The sequence below is a fragment of the Punica granatum genome, chromosome 3 (genome assembly GCF_007655135.1).
Source record: "Punica granatum isolate Tunisia-2019 chromosome 3, ASM765513v2, whole genome shotgun sequence".
Lineage (NCBI taxonomy): Eukaryota > Viridiplantae > Streptophyta > Magnoliopsida > Myrtales > Lythraceae > Punica > Punica granatum.
This window is the reverse complement of record NC_045129.1, coordinates 38,895,996-38,910,334: the sequence shown is the minus strand read 5'-3', so window position 1 is coordinate 38,910,334 and position 14,339 is coordinate 38,895,996. Positions and strand designations below refer to the sequence as shown.

General features: G+C 39.4%; 1 protein-coding gene across 2 annotated transcripts; it reads right to left on the bottom strand.

The window, feature by feature from the left end:
- Positions 1 to 291: 291 nt before the first annotated feature.
- On the bottom strand, positions 292 to 5,800 carry LOC116199677 (pumilio homolog 1-like). Of its 2 annotated transcripts, XM_031530136.1 has the most exons (10): positions 5,461 to 5,799; positions 4,716 to 5,342; positions 2,909 to 4,368; positions 2,598 to 2,739; positions 2,386 to 2,493; positions 2,085 to 2,297; positions 1,872 to 1,982; positions 1,158 to 1,352; positions 797 to 971; positions 292 to 712 (listed from the first exon to the last, which is right to left on the bottom strand). In XM_031530136.1, the coding sequence occupies exons 2-10, from the start codon at positions 5,307 to 5,309 to the stop codon at positions 669 to 671; spliced, it is 3,042 nt and encodes a 1,013-aa protein (XP_031385996.1). In that variant the 5' UTR covers positions 5,310 to 5,342; positions 5,461 to 5,799; the 3' UTR covers positions 292 to 668. The 2 variants fall into 2 exon arrangements, with proteins under 2 accessions (XP_031385996.1, XP_031385997.1); XM_031530137.1 differs by lacking the exon at positions 2,386 to 2,493 and having other exon boundaries at positions 5,461 to 5,800.
- Between the last annotated feature and the right edge of the window lie 8,539 nt (positions 5,801 to 14,339).

Genomic DNA, 14,339 nt, shown 5'->3' with positions numbered 1-14,339 from the left:
TTTTTATCCTGGAAACTAACGAGCCACCAAAAGATCAGCTAGCTATGCGGAACACCTGCAGCAACATTTTTCCCATTCTGCAAGCTTTAGATCAATATTCACTCGTATTTAACAGTTTCTGACTTCTTCATTATCAAGATGCACATATCATCTATCCACAATTTGAGAAACCAATCCTCGGAATCTTTCGATGATGAGCAGTATAGGCTATTAGGCATAGACAGAACACGGCAAAACTAGCATCTGATATCATATAAACAAGGGAATAACAAAATCGTACTCCGAAAAAAATGTCATGAAAGGAAAATGTCATTTCAATACTTTATAGAAAATTTCTGCCGTGCCTAACATATTAACAGCTCTCCACATGGCAAACCTTTTGTACAGCCTCGCCCCACCTTACGTAATTTTCTTTACACTTGAAAAATGCGCACATTCAACACCAGCACCTTGTCTCCGCTCAATTTTTATACGTATATCAACTGAAACTACAATAATTTACAGTTCTCCATACACTAAAAGCACCGACTTTATTATCGACTGGCTCATACTTTCTTCTAAAAGATACAAGGTAAGAGCCACAACTCACGAAGGAAGAGAAAACAGGAAGAGGAAGCTCATGTTCAGCTCAACCTCAGTTAGCTGTACAAACTCGATTTCCTTTCCTATTAACTCCCTACAGTGTTCAGAGATTGAGCAGCCATTCTTCTTTCTGCACACAAGGAAACAGAAAAGCCAATTAGAAGAGTCAGCTCGTTTCTGCTGTCTGAGCGTTTGTATGCGTATAGATAATTACCCCCAGCAGCAACAAGCTTCTCTACACGGGCTACGATATGCTTTCCATAAGTGTATTTCTTCAGGGCAGTTAGGTGAACTTTGATCCGAGAAAGAATCAACTCTCTCTGACGATCATCACATGTCTCCAGCACTTTCTGAACAACATAATTCCCAAACTGATCTTTCATCATTGCCTACATGCACAGAGAAATCACTAGTGGTCAGCATCAAGATCAAGATGTTCAAGATTAGCAAATTTATTGCAAATGGTCAATTGTTTCCTCCTCGTTTTGAAAATGTATTAAGTCCTCATGATATTTCACTTGGGCTTTCCTCAAGTTAAATTTCTTTAAGGTACAGGGCATGCAGATACAGCAAACCTGAAGAGGCTCATTCTCATCGGTTGTTCCAAGCATCTCATCTACCATAAGCTGGCGCTCAGCAGCACTACCAAATGCCAAGCACTTCTCCACGACGTTTGATGCAAATTTCTGTTGACTCATCTCAACTATGTTCCCAGTCAACTCCTTGATAATAGCAGATCGCTCGTGTGGTTTCCCATGCTCGAGTACATGCTGTTTAGATGAAGAGTAGAAGTAAAGTCAATGAGGGAAAGACAAGCTCTAACAATTACACGTGAGAATACACGGGTACCTCTAACAATTACGTGCATGGACACTTGGGTGCTAGCAATAGAAATAAGAAGTGCAGAAACTTGAAAAAGTATCACAATCTACTGAAAACATATTTGACTGAAGATTATGTTAAGGAAACTCAGATAGACTCAGAAGTTAACCAGGTCGATTGAACTGAAATATCACAGTTAGTAATAAAATACTCAAAACGGGTTCAATTTAGTTTAGGTCCTTGGAATCTCAGGAAAGGTGGGGTCAAAATGCCTAGGAAACTCATAATCCGAGGCCGAGCCAACTAAGGAGAATCTAAGAAGATATCAGAATCCACATGTGAGCACACAGCACAGTAAAACCAAAGATTACCTCAGGTCTCTGAAAAATCGCACAAGGAAAGACCAAAATAACAATCAGATTAACCAACAGAACTATAATATTTGAAGTGGGGACAGATAAAGAGACCTGAACCACATAATTTCCATACTGATCTTGTGCGAGCATGCTGACAGATCCTAAGATCTCATCCATGACTTTACTCTGTGTATTCTGGTCTTTGCAATGCTCCAACACTCTCTGCCACATTAAAGCCAAGACTGTTATAATCTCTGCAGTGCTTCGTTCTCAATCAAAAATAAATAAATAAAATAACTTAACAATCAGCAAGCAGGTTCCCACCTGTATCACACGACAACCATATGGATGTGTGGAGAGGGTCACCACCTGATCAAAGAATGTTGAGACAATAAAATCAATAGCATCTTCAGGAATGCATTCGATGCACTTCTGGATAACGTGGTTTCCATTCTGATCACGAACACAACGCATGATGTGCCCATCAAGCTCTTGAACCATATTTATTTTCTGGTCTAAATCAACAACTTCTATGGCCTGAAGAACAGTACAAAGATTATGTGATTAGGCAATCCATTTTAACTGACCATGGTAAAAACTTAAATCCATCTGAAGGATTCTCTACCTTTTGAATTACTCGACATCCATACATCTGAAGGCTAAGCGATAATACATGTCCAAATAATTTGCCGGTGAGTTCTCTCCTCTGAGATGCAAGTCCATGCTCAAAGAACTGTTACAAATTACAGTATTTGTTCTTTTAGTTATAAGACCTGTGATATATTTTGGAAGCATGACTAAGGGGTAGATGCAACGGGAAAGAATTATACTACTTACCTTTTGAATAACATAATTACCAAACACATCTGTCATCAGGTTAAGAGCATGCACCATGATCTCCTGATAAACCATGTTTTTCTCTTCTATGGTCGCTGTTTCAAGTTTCTGTTGGATAAATCTGCTCCCATACTGATCAGCACTGCAAACAAGAGATTATTAAGGGATATGACATCAACTACAGGAAGAACCATTCTGTGGATCAAGTCCATCAAACGCTCAGGGCATTCCCTAGAACTGGACCAAACAATACTTCCTGCCATAACAGCTTGTCCAAAGTGAAAGAAAGAAGATTACACCAGAACCTATACCTGAACTCAACAACATGGCCTGCAATCTCAGAGAGCTCAAAACATTTAGTTTTGTTGTTCTTGAATTCTTCCAGAAGAGACGATGCAAAGCTCTCATTCATGCTGTAGCCTCCATCGAACTGCCAACCAGCTAAGTTCCTCATACGCATAAAGTCATTGTGCCTCATTGGACTTCCAGGCCCTACCGGAGAATCTGGAATTAGAGGATTCGCTAATGGACTTCCTGGATATGAAACTCCACCACCAAAAGCTCGATTACTGTAAAAACCATGGTGATTCGAACCAGCCGTTTTACTACTCAAGGGGACATTATACATGGACTTCTGAGGTGATTCCAGTGATCCCAGATAAGCCTTTTGCATCTCCAGAACATTCAAGTAAGAGTTCCCCAAGTAGTTCCTATCTCCTGAGGCATCGTTAAGAGCCGCCAATTGTGCAGCATATTCACTGGTCCTCAGATATTGAAGGTACATGGGGTCCATAAAAGGTGCCTGAAGAGCTCCACCACCTGAAATTTGGCTTGCCATTCGACTCAGATTACTGGATTCTGACGCAGCGGCCATGTTCGATCCAGAAGCTAGACCCCCTCCAAAAGCAGAGGCTGCAGCAACATTCTCATATAGGGGAGGAAGATTTCCTGTTCCTAGTTGTCCTGACAATGCAGATTCTAAGGAGAAACAGCCCAGGCTGTAATTATCAAATGATGCTTTTGGACTGCCCATAACTTGATATTGCGCAGCCAAGTGGCCTCCACCATTAGAAATAGAGGTGGGTGATCCTTTCATGTAAGAGCTTCTAGAAGCAGAAGCAGCAGAAGATTTTTCGACGTGGCGATCAGCTAAAAAGGTTCTGTTTGCTTCTGATCCGCCTTCAATATTTAGATGCCCAGAAGAGGCCTCCCTTAAATAAGTATGTTGTTTAGCGTGACTCTGAGTGCCCTGTACACCGAAGGAGGATTCCCGATGATTATTATCGGGTTTCATTTCAACTTGTGGCTTTAGAATCTTTTCTCCGTCCAGTGCACCATTAGTTGACAGGTTCAGTCCCGATAGAGCCGCAGCTAAATTTCCAGATTCGTTGAGGGTGGAAGAGAGGTTATTAAGAGAGTGAGAAACAGTCATGGATCTCTTCTCTGCAGCGGCAGCTCTCTCTCCTCCAATAGGAGTAAGACAGGGGCTTGGAGCCCGAGCAATCACAGGATCAGGCGTATTGCTTCGGGACAATGAAGAACCGAGGACTGCTGCATAAGAGTATGAAGAACTAGAACCCATGTTCTGGGATGCGGAGGAACTGTGACCATTTCCAGTGCACCTCAAAGACTCTGAAGAGGTCAATTCCCGCCGCAACTTTGCCAGCTCAGCCTCGGCAGAGCTGATCTTGTCAACATTTTCATCGAAGCAATTTCGGCTCGATGGACGAGAAGGGTGCCCAGTGACTGGTGCTGCACAGCCTAAGTCGCCCTGTACAAGCAAAGAAGCTCAACATCATCAATATAAGAAAACAGAACTAAAGGTAATCTAGAACCAACTTGATGGAGAAATTTTGCTAAATGTCAGACTACACTCATTCGCAAAAGGGTTGAGCAACTTAATCCATGAGCATCAGAAGTCTTAGGTTCAAAACAGATATTGGAAACACAATCTACAAATCCAGCACAAACAAAGAAATAAAACCATCCACAATTTCTATGACTATCAATATGGAAAAAGAAAACTAAATATTATTGGAAAATTTCAGTGGCTTAATAAGTAAACAAGAAACAAAAATTTCAACAATGCAAGCCATATCAAAAGCAGAAGAAAATCACCTGAAAGATTTCAGTGAGGCTCTTTTGCTTATTTCCTAGCCCTAATCCGGACAAACCGATCAATCCATCATTGCCCCAGTCGGTCAAGCCATGACCCTTCTCCAGCTCAGAATCATTAATGGGTTTCTTTGAATCGAACCCAGGGGGTGTAGAAAACAAGGACCTCCCTACACCATTATCAGGTCTACTATTATTCGCCTTCCTCCTATCTCCTATCCCACCTAACACCGGTCCCCCTCCCTTGAGCCTCTGGGTGAACCTCCAATCCTCCTTCGAGAGCAAAGGCGGAGGCAGCCGTGGGTTCAGGTTTACGTTAGAATAGTAATAAGAGAGATAAGCAGGATCAGACCTAAGCTCCTCCTCAGATGCAAACCCATTCGCCTCGAGCTCCGGGAACGCTGCGCCACCGCCTCCTCCGAACAACCCTCCGACTGCACTTAATGAACCCTCAACGGTGGGCGGGGCGGACCCACTTCGGTAAATGTTAAGCTCGCGCTCCCGATCATCAGCGTCCTGCCTTCTCCGCTCCTGGAGCAGCATCCCTATCTCCTTCTCCAGCTCATCTCCAAACGATCCTTCGCTGTTACCCAACATTGGTCTCTCCAGCTAATTAATCACGCATCTCCACTGACAATAAACAAAATATCAAATTGATCCTCAGCTCAAACTGATCATCATATCATCAATCCAACAAAACAGCATAAAGGTCGAAACTTTTGCACCGGGGAAACAAGAAAACACAAACCTTTTTGGAGCTGATCATATGCTAAACTTCCACTGATCGTTCGACCGAAAAATTCGAGCTCGAACCCATAAATAAACTACCCAGCTATCATCGTCATCAGCGTTCGAGCACAATTCCAGCGAGAAATTTATTGTCCGGAAAAGTGACGCCCGAAAACGGAAAGAGAGAGAGGAAGACAGGAACCCGGTGAGCTTTCGGTTAAGGAGACAAGGAGTGAGGGGAAGGGGAGGTAGAATTTAACGGCTGAGATCAATCAATCCGGCGGCGACTGCTTCTTGCAAGAACCCTTTAGGGTTTTGCTCCGTCTCCGAATCTTTGAACTGAATTAATTAATTACGTTATCACACTCTCTTTTTTTCTTTTTTTCTGTGTAAGCCCCTATATTAGGAAGACGATTAAGCACGATTAATCTAGTCGAATCAAATCGACTTACTTATTAATAGTAAATTTCTTTCAACGTAGATTTTTTATATTCACAATAACTCGAACTCGAGATTTTAAAAAAGTCCAGACCATCGGAACCAACCACATTGATTATCACTCTCATTACCATTACAATGTTTTTGTTTTTAATTAAACCCCAAAATAAATAACATCTCTTTTTTCGAAAAAGAAAATCCTTTTGAGAATGGCAGCAAAGTTCAAAGCTCGTCAAGGGGAACCAGCAGAGGTCAACCTGCGGATGGGCCATCATCACTGGACACACATGGGTTTGATGTTGAGTTCGGGCCTTTTTTTATTTTATTTTTTTGATGTTGAGTTCGGGCTTGTACGGGCATAACATGCTCTGGATCACAACATTGTCACAGGTCTCCGTCTTCCTTAAGTATGTACAATGATTTCGATTGCCTTTTTGGTTTTCTTTTCTTCAGAATCTTCCAAAAATCCCCACATGAATGAAAAAAAATTGTTTTTTATTTTAACTCACTGAGAATGTTCTATAGTTGAACCATGTATAGGATAGGTAGGTGTCACCACCATTGAACCCTCCCTTGTGAAATGCATGTACTTTACTAGTTGTCCAGTAGACATAAAGTCCTTGAATTGTCCTGCTATTTTGTGTAAAGATGACATACACCTCATATAGGAATCAACTAACTTCCTTTCGGTTCTCATTGTTGTGTCCATTTTGCCATGAAACACCATCCTGGTTCTGCAAGAGTTTCTGAAGAATTAAGTCCATAGAAATTCTCTTCTGAAACGGCCTCGCTGCTCTCTCACATAGGTGATTTCACATATCATTAAAGCAATTTAAAATGCTAGCCTTATCCGTTTATCACTGTTTCATCAAGGAATGGTCCGGGGATTTTCTCCCCCGCAGTGATTTAATTTGGTTCTATTACTTGATTGTCCCATTGAACCTAGATCTTGGAATCTCCAATCAACTAGGTTGGGTGTCTGCTATAAAACCTTTCCTCTAATGGACTTCAAACCCATTCCCTTTGACAACTTCTCAAACTGCTCTTTACTTAACCCTTTGTTTAGCGGATCCACTATATTATCCTTTGACCGCACGTAGTCAATAGAGATAATTTCAGTTGAGATCAGTTGTCTAATGGTATTATGTCTACAATGTACATGTCTAGACTTACCATTATACATATTACTATGTGCCCTTTCAATTGCTGTTTGACTATCATAGTGGATACAAATTGGTGGCACAAGTTTTTTCCATTTAAGAATGTCCTCTCGAAAATGGCGCAACCATTCAACTTCTTCTTCACATTTATCCAGAGCAATAGACTCAGATTCCATTGTGGATCTAGCAATAACAGTTTGTTTCGAGGACTTCCAGGACATTGCTGCACCTGCTAGTGTGAACACATATCTACTAGTGGAATTCGAATCCATTATATCAAATATCCAATTTGCATCACTATATCTCTCTAGGACAACTGGATATCTAATATAGTGTAGCCTATAATCTCGAGTGTATCTAAGGTATTTGAGTACCTTGTCAATTGCCTTCCAATGGTCCTCACTCGGATTACTCGTATATTTGCTGAGTCTACTAACTGAGTATGCACTATCCGACCTAGTACAACTTATCAAATACATTAGATTTCTAATGACCCGCGAGTATTCTAACTGAGAAATATTCTCTCCTCTATTCTTTGATAGATGAAGATTATTGTTTATTGGAGTCTTTGAAATTCTAGAATTATTTTCGCTAAATTTTTCTAGAATTTTATCTATGTAGTGTGACTGACTCAAAATTAGTCCATCTAATATTCTCATGATTTTAATTTCTAAAACCACATTAGCGAGTCCCATATCTTTTATGTCAAATCTCGAATTCAACATATTCTTAGTAGATTTGATCATTCTATCATCACTATCAATAATAAGTATGTCATCCACGTAGAGACATAAAATGATGTAACCATTTTATGTCTCCTTAATGTATACACATTTATCACACTCATTGATCTTAAATCCATTGGAAATCATTGCATTATCAAATTTTTTGTGCCACTGCTTTGACGCTTGTTTCAACCCATACAATGATTTGATCAATTTACATACTTTCCTTTCTTTTCCTGGAGCCACAAACCCGTCGGGTTGTTCCATATAAATTTCTTCATCTAAATCTCCATTTAGGAAAGCAGTTTTCATATCTATTTGATGAACTTCCAAATTAGGCATTGCCGGAATTGCAAGTATCATCCTAATGGAATTTATTCTCGTCACAAGAGAATAAGTATCAAAATAGTCCAAGCCTACCTTTTGCCTATATCCCTTAATTACAAGCCTAGCCTTATATTTATCAATGGATCCATCTGCTTTCATTTTCCTCTTAAAGATCCATTTGGATCCTAAGAGTTTGCAACCAGCGGAGAGATCCACTAATTCCCAAGTGTGATTATGCAGAATCAAATTAATTTCACTTTTGATTGCCTCCTTCGAGAAGGCCCTTCAGAGGAAATCACTACTTCAGCATAGCTTTGTGGTTCCTTTTCTAACAAGTATGTCAGAAAATCATTCCTGAATGATTTTTCAATTCTAGCTCTTTTGCTGCGTCCATGTTCAATCTCTTGACCTGAACCCTAGCTTTCATGATCTACGCCATGAAGTCCATCATTCATAGTGTATGAGGTTCGTTTCGACGAACTTGATGCCTCATTCAATTTCATGGAAATACATCTTCGAAGAACGATGCATTCCTTGATTCCATTATCATGTTCTTTGTGTATATCGGGAATCTTAGATTCATGCACAATAAATGATAAGCACTATTGTTATGTGCATAGCCAGTAAGGATGCAATCCACCGTCTTGGGATCGATCTTTACTTTCTTTGGTGTTGGAATGGCTACTTTTGCCAAGCACCCCCACACTCGCAAGTGATCATAGGATGGTCTCCTACCTCTGAATAATTCATAAGGGGTCTTTTCCTCTTTCTTTCGAGCTACCTTATTCAATAAGTAATTGCTTGACAATATTGCTTCACCCCACATATTTTGAGGTAATCTTGAACTTAATAACATCGCATTTATCATGTCTTTCAACGTGCGATTTTTGCGTTCAGCAACACCATTCGATTGAGGTGAAGCGGGTGCAGTCACTTTGTGTATAATTCCGTGTTGTATACAGAATTCCCTGAAAGGCGTTACGTATTTGCCTCCTCTGTCACTCCTTAATTTCTTGATTTTTTTTGAGTTGATTCTCAACTTCATTTTTATAGAGAACAAATTTCTCTATGGCCTCATCTTTGCTTTTCAACAGATATACATAATAGTATTTTGTACTATCATCGATAATGGTAATAAAATAATTATTACCACCTCTTGTTGTTGCAAACTTTAAATCGCATACATCACTATAAATTAGATCAAGTGGCTTGGTGTTCCTTTCAATCGTTTGAAAGGGTGACATTGTCAATTTTGCCTCAACACAAATTTCACATTTGTGCTGTGAATCAATTTGGAATGTACGTATGTGATTCGAGTTAATTAATCTACACAAAGTATTATAATTAACATGATCTAGTCTTCCATGCCACAAATTAGGAGACTCAATCAAATACGCAGAAGAACTAGAATTCTTATTGATTATGGTCATTACATTGAGCTTAAAAAGCCCATGACATACATATCCCTTTCCTACGTACATTCCAGACTTGGACAAAATAACTTTGTCTGACTCAAAAACCATCATGAATCCATGCTTGTTCAGCAATGACTCGGAGACTAAATTCTTCCGAATCTCAAGTGCGAACAATACGTTGTTCAGAGTTAACTCCTTTCCTGAAGTCATCTTCAAGACCACCTTGACTTGAACTTCAATAGCAGAATGGGTAGAGTTTCCCATATAGATCCTCTCCCTAGTGATCGATTTGAGCATGGTGAACAGGCCTATATTTGACTGCACATGTCTGGTGGCACCGGTATTGAGCCACCATTCCTTCGGGTGGACCCAATGAGGTTCACCTCTGAAACTACAGTATATAGGTTGATGTTTGCCACATCTCGGGCCATCTTATTAACCATGTTTGCTTCATGGTCCTTTTTCCTCTTTGGGGACCTGCAGTCAGCAGATCTGTGACATTTCTTGTCACAGTTGAAGCATTTCCCCTGAAACTTGGGCTTGGAGACTCCTCCATTCGTGCCCAGCTTCTTCTTGCCTTTTTTTGTTCTTGGAGCTTTGCCCTTGCTTCATGACATTTACCTTAGCAGCAGCAAGAATGATGAGATCCTTTCCGGAGTTCTTATTATCTTCTTCAATTTGAAGCTTGACAACAAGATCCTCCATTGTCATCTCCTTCCACTTTTGCTTTAGATAATTCTTGAAATCCCTCCAACCAAGAGGTAGCTTCTCAATGACAATAGCCACTTGGAAGGATTCACGTAGAGCCATCCCCTCATCCTGAATCTCATGCAAGAGCGCTTGACCCATTACGGTCCTGGAATCGACCATTTTAAAATCGAGGAACTGTCCGACGAGAAATTTCTTCACATCGACATCCTCTGATTTATATTTATGGTTCAAGGATTCCTATAACTCCTTTGTCGTCTTAAACCCCTTTTATACACTATACAGAGAATCATGAAGACTAATCATGATATAATTAGGGCAAAGATAGTTGGAGTGCTTCCAAGTGTCAACCGCACTGAGAGCCTGTACATTTGACTCCCCCACAGATAGGGTTGGAGCATTTTCAGTCAAGGACCTTGCAAGGTTCAGAGTTTGAGGTAGAATAGCATCTTTTGCTGCCACCTCTTGAAGTTCAACCCAATGAACTTCTCGGGCTTCTTGACATGGTTCACAGGAACTATTAAGGGAGCAGCCATGTTTTGGCTAACCAAATGGTTAGGCAACATAGGGGCAGGTTCGAAGCCAGTAGTTTGGCTTCCGTTGGTCGCATCCCCATCGTTCCCTGACGCTATTCGAATCGCTCAAAATAGAAAGATCTGTTTCAAGATTGTAAAATAATTTGCCGTAATAAGTAACAAAACTGAATGACAATTCGAATAGCACGTTGGATAAATAGAATGTTATAAAATTAAATGAATTTCACTAGTATAAGAATTTGGAAATTCAAACCGATACAAAGACGAAACCGGAAGATCGGAAGACAGAGAAAGTCGAGTCTTGTATTTCACACAAACCTCTTGACATGGATTCGTCCCCTCAGAGCGTGCTCGAGGTTACATGGGCATTTGTTTCTTAGGATGAAACGGCATCAAGTGCAACTAGTAGCACGAGCTATCCGCACACTAGAGAACCAGAAAACGAAGTTGAACACTCTCACTTAACTATGCAATCTTCTTCTCTTCAAAAAAATGAGGGGAATTTACAATTTATAGACAATCAATCAACGAATACATGCTATTGATGATGGTTATAGAATTTGATGATATCCTTTCAATTCCTTGCAATTGATGTTGCCATTTAATTCATAACAATTGATGGTGTCCTTTCAATTTCAAGGAATGATGGTGTCCTTTCAATACATTCATTTCATTAATGAGAAACAATTTCTCATTCACCAATCCATAATTTTCCAACACATTGAACTTCAAACTTCTTTTCATGACTTCCGTTTTTATTATCAAGGGCAGGTTTGTAAGATGATAGATATGCTGCCAATATATCTATGTTCGGGGCTCTTACATCGGGCTGCGCAGCATATTGGTCGCAGCTATAATTTTGTACGATAAACACTGTGAGTTCTAGAAGAATGGTTCTAGGAAATATATGTCATGTGTACTTTCATCATGTCAGGAATTTCAATGTTCGGCCTCGAGAAGAGAAGTAAGCAAACTACATGCGAAGCTGCACTTCAGCTGGCGCATGCAGTTTCACTGAGCATGAACGTAGTATTAATTCTTCTACAGAGCACGTCAGATTATTCGCAATTAATTTCTTGAGGGGATATATGGATGCCGGCCGTGGAAAATGCACATTGTGGGTTGGCCCAAAGTGCAGTGGGAGAGGCTTAGCCATTCCAACGTACTGAAAACCTGTATACATATATACGTACGTGTTGATAACGATAGGAAAGTCATTCAAGGAGATGAGGACGCCGACTTTTGTCGTTGGACTCTCATAGATTAACGGAGGTCAATTTAATTAGGATTCATTTCGGTCGATTTTAATATATGATTTTTCCTCAAAGAACATTTATCTCAACTCATCACATCCAACCGAGCCTCTAATTATGGTGCAACTTATTTATTGATTGATTTCGTAACATGCATGATCTTTAGCTTTAGCTAGCCAATAGTAGGGACCCTAACGATGACACCAGAGTTATCGACCCAGACCCAAACGCGATTGCAGCGGTAATCCATAGTGACCAGGGTTCCCTTCTTGACTATCAAGGGCAGCACCATTGGATTCTCGCTTTATTACAGCTAATGCCTTCTCCCCGATTGTCCCGTACAGCTCGGGCCAGCAATTCTTCCCTATCAAAATTTTAACTTGTTACAACTGAATTGAATTGGACTGAAATAAATCGAAATCACAAGGAGGACAGCAAGTATAACTTGTCACGATCACATAATTTGCAACTTAAAACTAAATAGAGCCAAAGAACTCACCTGGACACCGGGTTTTACCAGGGATACAGGGACCCATAGACGCAACTCAACCTCAATTTGCTCAAGGATAGTGAAATGAATTTTGCGTATCCTTCAGATGTGAGCATGGATATATTTATAGTATGGGAAAAGATAAATTACCTTTACTTTATCAATGAATTGCATGAGAGTTATAAAAAAAAAAAATGCACGACAGTCATTCCAAAAAGAAAAGATTAATAAAAAAATTATTATGCGACATGAGAAAGTATCAATAAATTATAATAAATGTGACGAATAAGCATTAATCCTCGAGTGATTGACATAAAATATTAATATTTTTTCGGAATAAGAAAATAGAATGATGCGGTGAACGTGGATCAAATACTCGACAAAAAATATTACACCATTTTATTCATTGTTAAATTTTACACCCATGCACCATTTTCTTATGAACAAGCTAAAATAGCCCCCCCCCCCCCCCCCCCCCCCCCCCCCCCCCCTCTACTTTCCATGTGAAAGCAGTAAATATAAAAGGACCGAACACGAATACCATCTAATATTTCAAACTTATAAAAAAATTTTGCATTTATTTCCTCATCAATACCATTATTTTATTAGGATGAGGGGAAAATAAATTAATATCTAATTTTTGGCATTTCTATCATTATCCTACTAAATTTATTTATTTATTTATTTTATTATTATTATTGGTTGAGTCCATGCGTTGTACCGATAATGAAGTAATGTAATTATGATTTGTTTTTATAATTAAAATCGTAAATTTGTTATCAATCAAAATATATTATTGTATATGATAAATTTAATTTGAAAAAAAATGATTTGAAAAATAAGATAAGAAGAAACCATATTGCAAAGATTCAAATCAAATCTCCACAAGGTCAAGTACCAAGAGTATCAAATCGTCTTGCAATTATATTTTCTTAGAAACAGGCTAAAATAACAGTCAACTCCCCTTCTTAACTTTTCATGTGAAAGTAATAAACAAAAAGGATAATAAGGCCATTAAAAAAAGGGGAAAATGACTCAATAACTCACAAACTTTACACTTTTTCTGTGTTTTATCACAAATTAATTTTTTTTCTATAAGAAATACATAACCTATTGATCCGTTATTTGTTTTACTATGGCATTAGTTTTTCCGTCAATTTTAGCTGGCATGCTGACGAGGCACTTAGCGATGCTACCTGGCGCACGCAGATTGGTTGAGTGGGATCCCCATAAATTTTTTTCAAAAAATATATCCGAAAAATGAAAAAAGAATTGCAAAAAAAAAAGTGGTAACTGACGACCTTGAGGTGCGAGTGGTGGCCGCCGATGAGGCCCCACTAATCGAAACTGAGGGAATTCCCAATTCCAAGCGGAGTTTGGTGATTCCCCCAATTCCAACTGGTAGGGCCTCGCTGCCAGCCACCAAACCCTTAATCAAGGTCGCTGATCATTAATATGGTGGCTGACGACCTCAACTGATGGTTGGCGGCTAGCCCCACTGATCGGCCCTTTCCCTATCTTTTTTTGGCACTTTTTTTGTTTTTTAATTGTCAGATTTATTTTTTTATAAAGTTATTGGGGTACCACTCAATCAATTTGTTTGCGCCACGTGGCACCATTAAGTGCTACCAAATTCTAGGCACTGAAATCAAAATATTTCTAATAAATTGCATATAACTATTTTTCATCGAGAAAGATAATATTTTGCATTACTTGAACTTTAAATTTACTGAATTTTTAGTCTAATAACTATAGTCTAACGCTATGTTTGGATTTGGGGTAAAGGAGAGCAAGGGAAGGGAAGGAAAAAATTCCCCTCAATATGAGGGGGGAATTATTTACCTCG

Coding starts and splice junctions, on each gene's coding strand:
- LOC116199677 (XM_031530136.1), bottom strand. CDS start 5,309: ATGTTGGGTAACAGCGAAGGATCGTTTGGAGATGAGCTGGAGAAGGAG. Junction 4,369..4,715: donor GCCTCACTGAAATCTTTCAG/GTGATTTTCTTC, acceptor TTGCTTGTACAG/GGCGACTTAGGCTGTGCAGC. Junction 713..796: donor GAAGCTTGTTGCTGCTGGGG/GTAATTATCTAT, acceptor CCTTGTGTGCAG/AAAGAAGAATGGCTGCTCAA.